This window comes from Magnolia sinica, chromosome 6 (genome assembly GCF_029962835.1).
Source record: "Magnolia sinica isolate HGM2019 chromosome 6, MsV1, whole genome shotgun sequence".
Classification (NCBI taxonomy): domain Eukaryota; kingdom Viridiplantae; phylum Streptophyta; class Magnoliopsida; order Magnoliales; family Magnoliaceae; genus Magnolia; species Magnolia sinica.
In genome coordinates this window covers 93,557,505-93,571,131 of record NC_080578.1, presented here as the reverse complement: position 1 = coordinate 93,571,131, position 13,627 = coordinate 93,557,505, and the positions used below count along the sequence as shown (strand labels likewise).

The following is a 13,627-nucleotide window of genomic DNA, read 5'->3' as shown; positions in this document are numbered from 1 at the left end:
CTATGCACCCATAAATCATGAAAATTCAAATTAGTTTTTGCTGGTCATCTATCCTAGAGTAAGAGAAATCATTGTTGTGGATAGCTTATGCACAAATCTAATGCCAAAGTACAAGCAGCAGATGAAGAAGATAATTAATGCACTCCCCATTCTCTTCCATGCCACCAGAGACAACATTGCACTTCAAGGGAAGAAGTGGACCGTCAGAGTCGATGAATCTATGCCGAAGTAAGACAATGGTTATGACTACTACATATTCGTAATGAAATTCATCGACATTTTGTGTAGCAATCTCACCTTGGGGGGAACAGACATACAAAAATTCGTCGCCGGTTGGAGGAAGTCAATAACATATGATTGCTTGTCTTTAGTATGTAGATGATATTTGTCCAGGGGATGGAGGAATTTTGGAAAGATGTTGTATTATACAGAGTATTAATTTCATTGTTGTATATACATTGTACATTGTTGTCTCACTCATGTACCATTTCATGTTATATACATTGTATTATGTACATCGTTGAATATACATTGTACGAGGTTTACAGTAATCTTGGAGTGCATAAAATTTCTACATCTGTGCATTTCAGTCCGAGTTCCTTCTCTAATTACGATAGCCTTCTTTAAGGGGTTACAAATAAAACATCATTGTGGGGCGTAACAAGCGTAAACGGATTGCATACTGATGTATAGCATACTTTGTAATTTTGGTGGATGATGAAATGAATTTTATACTTTATCCCACCGTATTTTTAGTTTATCTCGCTATACTCGTCGATCAAGTTCAATGCACATGGAACTCAATGTTTGCCCTGCTCATTTTCATGCTTGCCCCGCTCATTTCCATGCTTGTTCTACTCAATTTCATGCTTGCACCGCTCAGTTTCATATTTGCCCCGCTCATTTTCATGCGTGGCTCGCTCATTTTCATTTTTGTCCCGCTCATTTTCATATTTGCATCACTCATTTTCATGCTTGCCGCACTCATTTTCATGTTTGGCGCGCTCAATTTCATGTTTGCCTCGCTCATTTTCATGTTTGCCCCGCCCATTTTCATGCTTAGATTCTCTGATAAGGGGCCCAAATGATGGAATCCCTTCCCCAATACCTTAAAACCTTTCCTATTTAGATCTCTACACCTACTACACCTTTCTAATTTGGCTAAAAGCCAAAATTGAATTGTCAGAAATAGTTCAGCACTATAATACTTGTGAGTGTTATAATATACATGAAAATCCAAATCATTGCACACGCATGATATTTTGGAAGTAAACCGCTGGGTGAATGTTAACTTAGGGTCCTACCGGTTGGATGTAATCAACTCATTTCATTGCTTCACAAAACCAAGATTAAAGGAGGGTTTTTAAAAAAGAAGAAGAAGAAGAAGAGTAACTAGGTTCCCTTAAAAAGGCAAACTTACATATACCTGGTGTTTGGTTTCTAGAGACACGAGTGTACTAGCAGACACATGCACCAACATGGCCCACATATGTGAATTCAAAAGATGCTCATCTGGCAAGCTCAATTTCTACGTTGCCCCGTGCAAGTTCTAAGTTGCCTTGCTGAATTTCAAGGTTCCCTCGCTCAATTCTTAGGTTCCCTCGCTGAATTACTAGGAAGGTTTTGATGATAAAATAAATGAAGAAGCTCTAGTGCTAAAGTAGATTACCCCACATGGTGGGGCTTGAACACAACTTGCCAAAAACCTCTTTTAAAGGTTGTTCGACTCTAAGTTACTCAAATAGGGAGTTTTGAAACTCAATTGAGCTATATACAAACTAAATTATCTAAGTTATGCAACTTGCCTGTAACCTAGGATTATATGAATTCCCTATAATCCAAAGGGATGCAGATTGCCCACAACAACTTAGGGTAGGAATTCCTTACTATTGAAAGCTATATGGGTCTCATGTCAATTCATTTTGACTACTCTTATTATGATATAAGATAAAAAATGAGACAAATCTAAAAAAACAAGTGGGCAAGACAACCGACTCGGTAGACCGGGTCCCAACCCGGTCGACCCCGACTAGCTGACCCAGTTTATCTGGTCCTTAGACCAAGGTACCTATGGCTACGGATTAGTGATAACTATGGCTACGGTTATAATCCGTAGCCATAAGAGGCCGCCAAATCTGTAGCTATAGGCCGGCTTACTTAAAAAGGAGGGGTAGTTTCATCCTCATTTTTGCTATCCGTACGAGCAGGTCCAAGTTCGGAAGTTAAGTTTGTATTGTTTCAAGAATATCCAATGGATGAAGGTGGGGTCCATAGTCGTAAATTTCTCCTCAAGTTTTGTACGTGGTGTGGCCTACAAAAGTCATGGATTAACTTAATTTTTAAAGCTCTAAGCCCACCATGGAATGGTGCATCTGACTGATGGGGTAGATGTTTGACATACTTCATAATAGTGCCCACACAGCTCAACGTCATGGGGAGTTCACATGAGCTTGACCATATAAAACCTTTTCCCACACACACGTATATATACACACGACACATGTGCATGCGTGCACGCACGCGCGTGCGTGCGTGTGTGTGTGTGTGTATGCATGCTTTGGTGTATACATATGGGGTTTTAGTGTATACATATTCCGATGAAAACGGAGGGGTATTGAACATAATGTATTACAAATAAAACATCATTGTGGGGCGTAGCAAGCGTAATCGGATTGTATAGTGAGTTAGTCAGTACGCTTCTATTGTACTAAGTAAACTCAATTAAGCCCACATTGAATGTATGTAGTATATCCACGTCGTCCATCCGTTTTTCCATATAATTTTAGCGGTTTAGCCCCAAATTGAAGCATATCAAAAGATCAAGTGGATCATATCACGGGAAACAGTGGGCATAATGATTTCCACCGTTGAAACCATACCATGGGAAACAGTGGGCATAATGATTTCCACCGTTGAAACCATATCATGGGAAACAGTGGGCATAATGATTGTCTAGTTTGCCCCGCTCAATTTCATATTTGCCCCACTCAATTTCTAGTTTGCCCCGCTCAATTTCATGTTTGCCCCGTTAAATTTCTCATTTGCCCTACTCAATTTTTAGTTTGCCCCGTTCAATTTCATGTTTGCCACATTGAATTTCTAATTTGCCTCGCTGATTTCCTAGTTTGCCCCGCCGATTTCCTAGTTTGCCCTGCTGATTTTCAAGTTTGCCCCGCTGATTTCTTAGTTTGCCTCGCTGATTTTCTAGTTTCTCCCACTGATTTCCTAGTTTGCCTCGCTAATTTTCTAGTTTGCCTTACTGATTTCCTAGTTTGCCTCGCTGATTTTCTAGTTTACCCCGCTGATTTTTTAGTTTCCTCCACTGATTTCCTAATTTGCCTCACTGATTTTTTAGTTTGCCCTGCTGATTTTTTAGTTTCCTCCACTGATTTCCTAATTTGCCTCGCTGATTTTCTAGTTTGCTCCGCTGATTTTCTAGTTTGTGTAAGACCTGTACCCTAGTCCGTACCATTTCATAGGCTTCCGCGGTCCTTTTGGTCGAATTCCAGCAATTTTCCACTTGTATCCGACATTTGCGCACAATCCTAAGCCGAGTCCCCCATACCGAAGTCGGCTCAAACCGAAACCTGTACCTTAGCGACCTCGCCGTCGCCGCGGTTCCAACGCCGCGATTCGCGCACCAAACCGATACCCAGGGTAAAAGATGTAGGCCCACGTTTAATTCGAAGAAAACGTCACGTGTTGCGAATTTCAAGGGAATCTCTACAATATGTCCCATCAATCAATCAATCAATCAATGTCAAGTACAAGTCAAGTCACTCCATACCCCAAGTACATCAACGCGTCCCTTCCCATTCCCAAAGTCAACTCTCCCTCTCTCTCCACCCATCCCTTTCTTACAACCCATTACTCTACCCATCACCCATCCTTATCATCCCATCACTTCTCTCTCTCCCTCATTTCTCAAAAAACTCTCCCAAGCAACATCCCACGTTCAATCTCCCTCTCTCTCCCAAACCACAAGTGTGGCCCACCTCTCAACTCTCATCCACACCATCAAAATTCCATCAACCACCATCAAAAGTGAAGGTAAGGAGCAAAGAAGGCTAAGGGAGCAAGGAGGAGGCCTAAAGGTGGGTGATCTACTGTTGTTTTCAATTTTAAGGGCCCACTTATTCGTGGGACCCATTTCGATGTATGTGATGTATCAATGGAGGGCCCATAGTGGCGGGGTCCCTCCCCTCTTTCACCGTATCTCTCTCTCTCTTTGAATGGTAATGATGATGAAGGGGTGAGTGTGGCCCATCATGAATAATATTTTTCATGTGGGACCCATTGGATGAATGTGTTGTATCTACACCATCCAGCCCATTAGCGGGCCAAGATGAAGGAAAAACACAAGTATCAAATTGATCCAAATCAGGTGGGCCACGTTTATGTGGGACTCACCTTGAATAAAATGTGGGCCACGTGCATGTGGGGCCCACCATGATGTTGTGTATATCCATGTCGTCCAGCATCCCTGGACGCTGGACGTGAGGCAGCGTGGTTGGCTAACATGGAGTGTATGTACTGACATGGGTGTGTACTAATAAAGCTAACAAAAAACTTTTGCTTTTGGGATAGGCTCCCCATGTAGGCTCCACCTTGATGTATGGGGATGATCCACGCCGTCCATTCCATTCTTCAGCTCAATTTAGGCGTTGAGCCGAAAAAATGAAGCTGATCCCATTTTTTGACTGGCCATACCATAGGAAATAGCAGTATTACCATTAAAATCCACCTTGATCCTTTTATTCGCCAAAAACAAGCCACATATTGGACTCGTTTGGTCGGTCTTGGACCATGGAATCCAATGGCTGGAGAGGATCCAGCTGATGTGGGCCCCACAGGGGAAAAATCATAGAATTTCTGCTTTTCAAAAAAAAACAGCCAGGAGGCAGTGCTGCTGCCACTGACACACCAGCAGGCAGCGCCTGCGGCGTCTGGGCGGACGGACGGGCTAGGCCTCACGGCCCAGCTGTGGGCCCCACCGTGATGCCTTTCGAACATCAACGTCGTGCATTAGGTGGGCCCTTAGGGCAGTGGCCCCCCTACCAAAAATCAGTCGTATACGGAACTCAGGTGGGCCATACCATCTAAAATCATGTGAGGACATGCCTAAAATATATAAAATCACTCGGTGGGGCCTACCTGAAATTTGGATGCGGCTGAAACTTGGTATGAACCCTCAGTCAAGTGGGACACACATAATGGGTGGACTGGATTTGTGAACCACATTCCAGTGGGCCCCAGTTTCCCAGGTCCACGTGACCTTTTAAATTGGTTGGATGTCAAATAAATATTACAGTGGGCCCCCTAGTCCACGTGACCCTTTGAACAGATTGGAGGTAAACAAACATTACAATGGGCCCAGGTTGTGTGGCAAATAAACATTACTGTGGGCCCCAGGTCTGAGTGACCTTATCAATGGGTTGGATGGAAAATAAACATTATGGTAAGCCCCACATGGGACCCACTTATGTATGTATTGTAAACCACACCCTCCATTAGTGTGGGCCCTACCATGATGCATGTGTTTCATCCAACCCGTCCAATCATTTGGAAATTATTTTAAGACCATGCGATGAGGCCCATCTTGGCATATTTGTGGGCCGTTCATTGAGGCCCACTTTGATCTGTATAAGGCCCATTGTGATGTGTGCAAGGCCCATGGGTTATGGTCCATTGCAATGTACATATGGCCCGTATATGAGGCCCATATGATTAAGCCCATCTTAATGTAGTTATGGCCCATCCACTGAAATATAGATAAGGCCCATGTTGTGAGGCCATTTGATGTATTAGAGGCCCATGGGTCGAGGCCCAGTGGGACGTACATAAGGCCCATTGTAGTGTGATTCCACCATGGTATATGTGTCGACCCTTATAACGGGCTATGCTTTGGGAGCAATGATGGTTTGATGTCCACATTGCAAGGATGATGTTGGTTAAATGTCCACATTGTCACTCTCTCCCTAGGGCCCATTAATAAGCCCATACCTGTAGCATATAGGCCGTCTAGGCCGATCTTTGTTTTGATCCGAGTCCATCACCACATAACATGTATAGCATAGATCTATAATTCATGATCATACGCATCATATATATGCCTGATATGAGAAGTGACCGATCACAGCATATGCCTTCATGCAGATCGTTTATGGGCTCCCTGACAGGCGGAGTTGCCTCACATGAGCGCTTAGTACGCGCAGGATTGTTGCATGTCTAACATTATGATTCATGCACTTGCATTAGTGTGATTGTGATTACTGTATGCCCTAGTGATATCAGGGTCATAGCCTCCACAGACACATCGTGGGTAGCTGAATTGGATACCGAAAATATTGTTACTAAGCATCGGGGCGCCATAGATGTCCCTGGGTGAAAATTCCTAAACCCGATGGTACCAAAGGATGACTCCGATGTCGAGACCGAGTGGATATATGAGTGCACGAGGGCCGAATACCAGGAGGTCGCGTCTCCCACTTTGTCGTGGTCGGTTGGAAAGGGGTGTGGCCTTACTCGCCCAAGGGTAGGGGGTAATACTAAGTTAAGTTTGACCAGCTCGTGAATGGGTCCGCTATCGACATGCCGGATAGGTATTGGCAGACTATTGGTCAGGCGGATAGTGAGGTTTCTTACGCTCACTTGGACTGTGCGGCTAGGAGAGCGGCAGTGTCACTTGGAGTGTACTAAACCTCGGTGATTATCCAGAATGAGAATTGTACTAATACATGATGAGGATTGGCTTGCTTGAGTTGCATCTCGCATCGCATGGCCGTGTTATGGCCGATAGCATTCATATCTTGCACCGAATAGCCTTGGTACGGCTGATTGCATTTATGTACTCATCACCATGATTCCGCATTACTCTGACCTTACATTCTGAGCACGCTTATATTACGCACACACTTACACCACCCTCTAAGCTTTCTATAAGCTTATGCACGATTGATGCGTGCAGGTGACGCCAAGACGCAGCCATAGCCTTGTCGCAGCAAGAGCGTGCAGTCGAGCTTTTGGAGTTTCCGTTATTTTTATTATATTGTATTTCCCTTTCATACGCCTTGTACTTAAAAGTTTTTTATCATAGTGGATTTTGTGATGGTGATCTTGTGGTTATTGTTCGTGGTTTATACTTTTGGTTATGCTCATTACGAATTAAATTGATATTAGAAATCCTCCTTGTAGGATCCCAGGATCGAAACCTGGTAAATGGGTGGTGGGAGCCGAGAATGGGGTTCTACGGAGGCTGTCAACGCCGGATTCGGTAATCGGGAATTTTGTGAGCCCGGTTTCCGAGTTCGGGGCGTAACAGTTTGCCCCGCCGATTTTCTAGTTTCCTCCGCTCAATTTCATGTACAGTTGAAAGTTTGGCGGGTTCAACCCGACCGACCTGACATTGGGTTGGGCTCGGGCAGGATATATCAGGTCCGATCTCAAGCTTGGGCTATACAAACACCAACCCAATAAAACTTAGGTTGGGCTTGGATTGAGGTCTCAGGTTGCGTGACCCAACCCGAACCCAATCAATATATTAGTTACTTATAAATTATAATTGAGTGTGGATTATTTGTGTAGAAGGTACACTAGTGATGTCGGGTCTCATTTGTCCATGTCATTTCCAAGGACTCAAGCTAACAAGATATGCCGGATTTCTCTCTCCCAAATAGATTGCGTCTTATGCTATATGAATTTTTAAACGAGTAGTCCTATATTTCAGCTTGGTTTTTTAAAGAAAAAAATGAAGTTCTTTATGATGAATAATCACCTATATAATTAATAAAGTCATAGATTAAAAAAAAATGTCCTATATTGAAATATAATAAACTAATGTAATAGCGAAAATATTAGCATTTATACACCCGACCAACCCAATCAACCCATCGAGTCCTCTTGGGTTGGGCTTGGGTTGAGAATTCCCAACCCAAGATTGGGTTGGGTTAGGTCAAGGTTTAAGCATAGGAACCTTGGGTTAAGTTAGGGTTGAGCACCAACCCGCCCGACTTTCAGCCCTAATTTCATGTTTTTCCTGCTCAATTTCATGTTTGCCTCGCTCAATTTCACGTTTGCCCCGCTCAATTTCCAGTTTGACCGCGAAGTGATTGAAATTGACCACAAACTCAATGAAATGGATTTTCGACCATTAACCCGATGGAATCTTGAAAAATAACCAGGTTGGTTGGCTAAATTAGCATCTCCTACCCCAAAATCATATGTGGTAAGTTAAGTAAATCATTCTAATTTAGGAGATATGCTTGTTAAATAAATAGACAAAGAAATGAATTAAAAGATAGAAAAATATTTTTATATACTTATATATACATATTTACATAATTATATATTATAGAAAAATGTAAGGGGAAAAATTTTCTCCATGTATAAAATAAAAATTAAAAAAATAAAAAAATAAAAAGAGAAAAAAGTGTATAGGACTATAGTTATAGCTACGGTTATAATCCGTAGCGATAGGCCAAGCTCTGACCCCAACTTGATGGCTTCGGTTTTTTTTTTCTTCCTGTTGTAATCCCCACTGATTTTTGTGGGTCCCATTATGAGGTATGTGTTATGTCCAAACCGTCCATCTATTTGGTGAACTCATATTAAGGCTTGAGGTGAAAAATAAGACAGGTCTAGCTATCAAGTGAACCACACTGTAAAAGGCAGTGGGGAATTAAACTTCTACCATTGAAACCCTTTTAGGGGTTACAGAAGTTTTAGATCATTATGAAATTTGTTTTTCCTCTTCATCCATGTCTTTGTGACCCTATGAATGAACATAGATGGGGAGGATTTCTCACAATCATCACAGTGGGGCCCAACTTAGACGGGGAGGATTTCTAATGGTTGACGCTCATTGTAATGTGGTACACTTAAAATTTGGATATACCTCATTTTTTGTCTCATACCATAAAATGATCCGGAAAAATATGTGGACGGCGTGGATGAAAAACATACATCATGGTGGGGCCCACAGACCACCGACGATCTGCCATTTGCGGGTGGCAGGCGGAGTACCCAGTCCGTTTATGTGAAAAGGAGGGGTATTTTCGTCCTGAAATTTGTCATCCGTACGAGGAGGTCTGAGTGCTTATGTTAAGTTTGTATTGCTTCAAGAATATCAAATAGATAAAAGGTGGGGTCGACAGTCATAAATTTCTCTAAAATTAATGCCATGCTTTATTGATAATATGTACCGTTATTTAAAAATATTGAGAATAACACACGTGTTATATCTAAATCATTCGTATGTTTTGTAACCTAATTTTATGGCATGAGCCTAAAAATGAGGTAGATCCAAAACTTATGTAGCCCCAAAAAAGTTTTCAATGGTAAGTATTCAATCCCTGTTGCTTTCTATGATGGGGTCCACTTGAGCTTTAGATTTAACTGATTTTTTGGCCTATGTTCTAAAATAATCTTGATAAATGGGTGGACAGTCTGGATATAGCCCACACATCATGTTGGGACCTACACAACTTTCCAAACATTGAGTGAAATTGGCACGGGACCAATGCAATTCCATTCTTCCCAAACAAGAAGTAGAATTGGCACAGGACCAGATGAATCCCATCCCCACCTAATCCCTTCTAATCCCACCGCCCAAAATGACGTAATGTTTTCACTGGCGTGTCTAGCACTGGACGGATGCGGATTGCATCCGACCCCCACTCGGACCTACCAACGTCCAACCATATCTGTGTAATCCATTTGATTTATCTGTTTATCCACGACGTCCATCTATTTTCTCAGATCATGTTTAGGTATGGGCCCAAATTATAAGAAGTTCCACCGTTGTAGTAAGTCACACTAAATAGTAAGCTTGGGTTGCATTAAATGCACGATGCAAGGGTAGGATCTCCGGTATGGTCTATTAGAGAGTTGGATCTACCTCATATTTATACCATACATTAACATGATCTGAGAAAATGGATGAATGGTGTGGATAAACGGATACATCACGGTGGGCCCACCCGCAGATCTGGTCGGACGTTGCCGGCACCGATCGGGGTCGGACGCAATCGCCTTCCCTGCTGGGTGCTGGACGGGAGCGCTTTTTCCCTTGCGTCAGCTATAGTGGCATTCCCGTAATTTGAAACAATTCTCAAGGCATTTCCGTGGAAATCTAATCGAAGAGCCAATAATCGAAAAATTCCGGTCCCCATGCAATCCATTTATAGCCTTCAGTTACGGAGGGGAGAAATCCACACACTCAAAGACCATCTGTTAAAAAATAAAAATAAAAATTCAAAAATTACAAAACCCTCTTTCTCTCCCTCACCGATCGCTTTTGAAGCTTCGAAAACAGAGTCATGGCTGCCGGAATTCCCTCCACTGCGAGCATCAGATCATACCGTTTCGGCCGAAATCCTTTTCTCATACCCAAACCTAACTCCTCCACCGTCGGCAACTGCTTCCTCTTCCTCTCTCCTCCGACTCAGCTCACCGGCCGGATTTTCCCATCCACCAGAAGCAGGAATCTCACCATCTGCTTCGTGATGTCAGAAAAGAAGCAGCAGAATCTAATCGGCGAAAAGGCAGAAGAAAAAGAAGAAGAAATCGAGCAGGAGAGCTTGGATGAGAATCGGAAGATCTCAGCCGTTCGTGTGGCTGAGAAAATGGCCAGGAAGAGATCGGAGCGGTTCACGTATCTAGTGGCCGCAATGATGTCGAGCTTTGGAATCACATCTATGGCCATCGCTGCCGTTTATTACAGATTCTCATGGCAAATGGAGGTCCTTTTTAATTCCCGCTTTGCCCTTTTTCATTCCCGCCTTATTTTTTTTTCTTCTACTGACTTCTGTTTCATTTCAATAGGGCGGAGAGATACCCTTTTCGGAAATGTTCGGTACATTCGCTCTGTCCGTCGGCGCGGCTGTAAGCATTCATCCGTCGTGATTTTGAGTAGAATCCAAGGGCATTTTAGTAATATGATTTTCGTTTTTCAGGTCGGAATGGAGTTCTGGGCGAGATGGGCGCACAGAGCGCTCTGGCATGCATCGCTGTGGCACATGCATGAGGTATTTTATTTTTATTTTTCCATGCGATGCTAACTTGCGCATGGGATGTGGGATGATTAACTTGCGCACTTGTTGGTTTTGGTGTGGGGCCCAGTCTCATCATCGGCCGAGGGACGGTCCGTTCGAGCTGAACGATGTTTTCGCGATCATCAACGCCGTTCCCGCCATCGGCCTTCTCTCGTACGGATTCTTCAACAAAGGCCTCGTTCCCGGGCTTTGTTTTGGCGCCGTGAGTATTTTATTTCCTTTATTACCCTTCCGTTTGGGAATGTGACCGAGTCGACTCAGTCCCGAGTCGTGTATGGTTGTCAGTTGGTGCTGCCCCCCGCCAGCACGCAACAGGAGCCGTTAGATTCGCGTTGGTGGGCCATGGTGTGGGACCCACAGCCTGGGCTGGAGTCGTATGTTAAGGCTATCCAGACCACAGGAACTGTGGGCCCCACTGTCAGTGGACAACATTTCGAAAATCACAATAATCAAGCACTCCTAACCTTGGAACTAGATAGTCTAAATTCCAAGGGCAAAACTGGAATTTGTACTTTACAGCTTACACGTGACAACGTGGCGTACGTGTGCAAGGTCTTATTCGGTAATCAGGTGGACTAACGACTACTTATTTAGGACAGTTGTGGGGCCCACCTGCTGCACCGAAGCCGAGTTGCGAGCTTTGATGTTCTGCACGCGCACCACGTTACCACGTGCGAGAAGCGAGTGTACGTGATACGAACGAAATGGTCAGACCCGTCTGCCTGAAGAGACAAAATTATACGCGTCAAAAGCTCAACCGTTCATTTCACACATGGGTGGGGCCCATATCTGACTAGTGTCTGCCTCAGCGATGTTTTCTGATTCGATGATAGAAAGGCTCTTTTTAATGACAAAAATACCCTCTTTCTGGTCGGTTCGACCGGTCTAAATGTCGGTCTCCATCAGGGATGTTTTGGTCAACGTCACCGTCCAACGTCTCCAATTTTCTCCCGATTTTTTAAGACCTTGAATTTTTATTTATTAAAAAGATTTTTAATGGATTTGCAGGGGCTGGGAATCACCGTCTTTGGCATGGCCTACATGTTCGTCCACGACGGCCTTGTCCACCGTAGATTCCCTGTGGGGCCCATCGCTAACGTCCCCTACTTCCGCAAGGTTGCCGCTGCTCACCAGGTATATACACATGAGACTGACACTAATGTATTTTACACGCATGCACACGTGGGAAATCCACTCATCAGGTGGGCCATTCCTCTACATTCAATCAATGTTGATCAACCGTCACCATTTCTCACACACATGTAGCGCACCAAAGAATGGAGAGGCAGTGCTCATGCATGATAAAGCCCACCTGACACCATGCACAGTGCAAGGCAGACACGTGTGATTATTTATTTATTTATTTGGTATGAATGAACAGATACACCATTTAGACAAATTCGACGGAGTGCCTTATGGGCTGTTCTTGGGACCAAAGGTATGTTTTTTTTTTCTTTTTTTTAAAATTATTAAATTCTGTCAGTTTGCATGAAAGATACAGTACATGGTTTTTGTTATCTTGGAAGGAGAGTGAAGTGGTTGTGTTTTTGTAGGAATTGGAAGAGGTTGGAGGCACTGAAGAGTTGGAGAAGGAGATTAATAAGAGAATTAAGCTCTCTAAAAATTCAACAATAGTGTAGTTGGTGTGTGATTAGGAAACTGTGTGTGACAGTAGTCTTGACTGCAATGTATAAAGAAAGAGGGAGGAAAAATGACAGAGGGGTTTATACCCTATCACAATGTTGTAGAGGTACAGAAGGAATGATATATAATGGAATTTTGTCTACTTTCAACTTCTTTCTCAACTTATCTCTGATTTCTGCACTTTAGATTGTTGATGTGTGCATGTGCCAAGATTCAATCCATCCATCAGGTTGGTCCTACTATGTTGCTACAATTTATTTTATTTTTTTAATAAAAAAATACACGGAATGAAGAGATATATACTCTAGTTTTTTAAGAGCTTGTTTGGATTCATGACAATGAAAGTAATGGAAACATTGTTTCTTGTGAAACTGACCTTCAGTTGCTTGTCAAAGCTTATCTTTGTGGGAAAAAATTTCTCACTTTCTATCTTTGTTACATGTGTCACATGTTGAAAATAATGTATTGAAAATAATAATAATAAATATTTTTAAAAAATAGAAAAATAAATGATAAAATAAAGTAAGAAAATATGACTTGTTTGTTTGATTCGAGGCATGAATGGGTCACTTGGCTTGAAACTAAATATGTCTTACTTATATTACGTCCCAAGTGCAACAGGAATCTTAGATAGTCTCTAGGATATAACGACTATGACCTGGTCTCGATGGTTCCGTTGGGTTTGAACCCAACTAGTGCAACCACCCGAATAGATGCATCCCTACTTTGTTCCGTACTGCACGAGTATACTCTTGATTCTCACATAAACTCAAATCTAAACCTGACTTGGCTCGGCGTATGCATGTGTGGTCAATGGCATAAATTCAAGCTAATGGCATGGCCCCTAATGGAACAAATTCACATGCCCCTGATAAGGGGTTCAAGCCTCATGCAAAACTCCTATATTATATACTTGGATTTTCTTTGATCAT

The 13,627-nt window shown here is 42.9% G+C and overlaps 1 protein-coding gene across 1 annotated transcript; it reads left to right on the top strand.

The window, feature by feature from the left end:
• The first annotated feature begins 10,185 nt into the window (after positions 1 to 10,185).
• Positions 10,186 to 12,844, top strand: LOC131249107 (beta-carotene hydroxylase 2, chloroplastic-like). The gene is made up of 7 exons (XM_058249672.1): positions 10,186 to 10,739; positions 10,822 to 10,881; positions 10,953 to 11,024; positions 11,119 to 11,253; positions 12,060 to 12,185; positions 12,433 to 12,489; positions 12,605 to 12,844. The coding sequence occupies exons 1-7, from the start codon at positions 10,317 to 10,319 to the stop codon at positions 12,689 to 12,691; spliced, it is 960 nt and encodes a 319-aa protein (XP_058105655.1). The 5' UTR covers positions 10,186 to 10,316; the 3' UTR covers positions 12,692 to 12,844.
• Positions 12,845 to 13,627: the final 783 nt, after the last annotated feature.

Coding starts and splice junctions, on each gene's coding strand:
- LOC131249107 (XM_058249672.1), top strand. CDS start 10,317: ATGGCTGCCGGAATTCCCTCCACTGCGAGCATCAGATCATACCGTTTC. Junction 10,740..10,821: donor GATTCTCATGGCAAATGGAG/GTCCTTTTTAAT, acceptor TCATTTCAATAG/GGCGGAGAGATACCCTTTTC. Junction 11,254..12,059: donor CCGGGCTTTGTTTTGGCGCC/GTGAGTATTTTA, acceptor ATGGATTTGCAG/GGGCTGGGAATCACCGTCTT.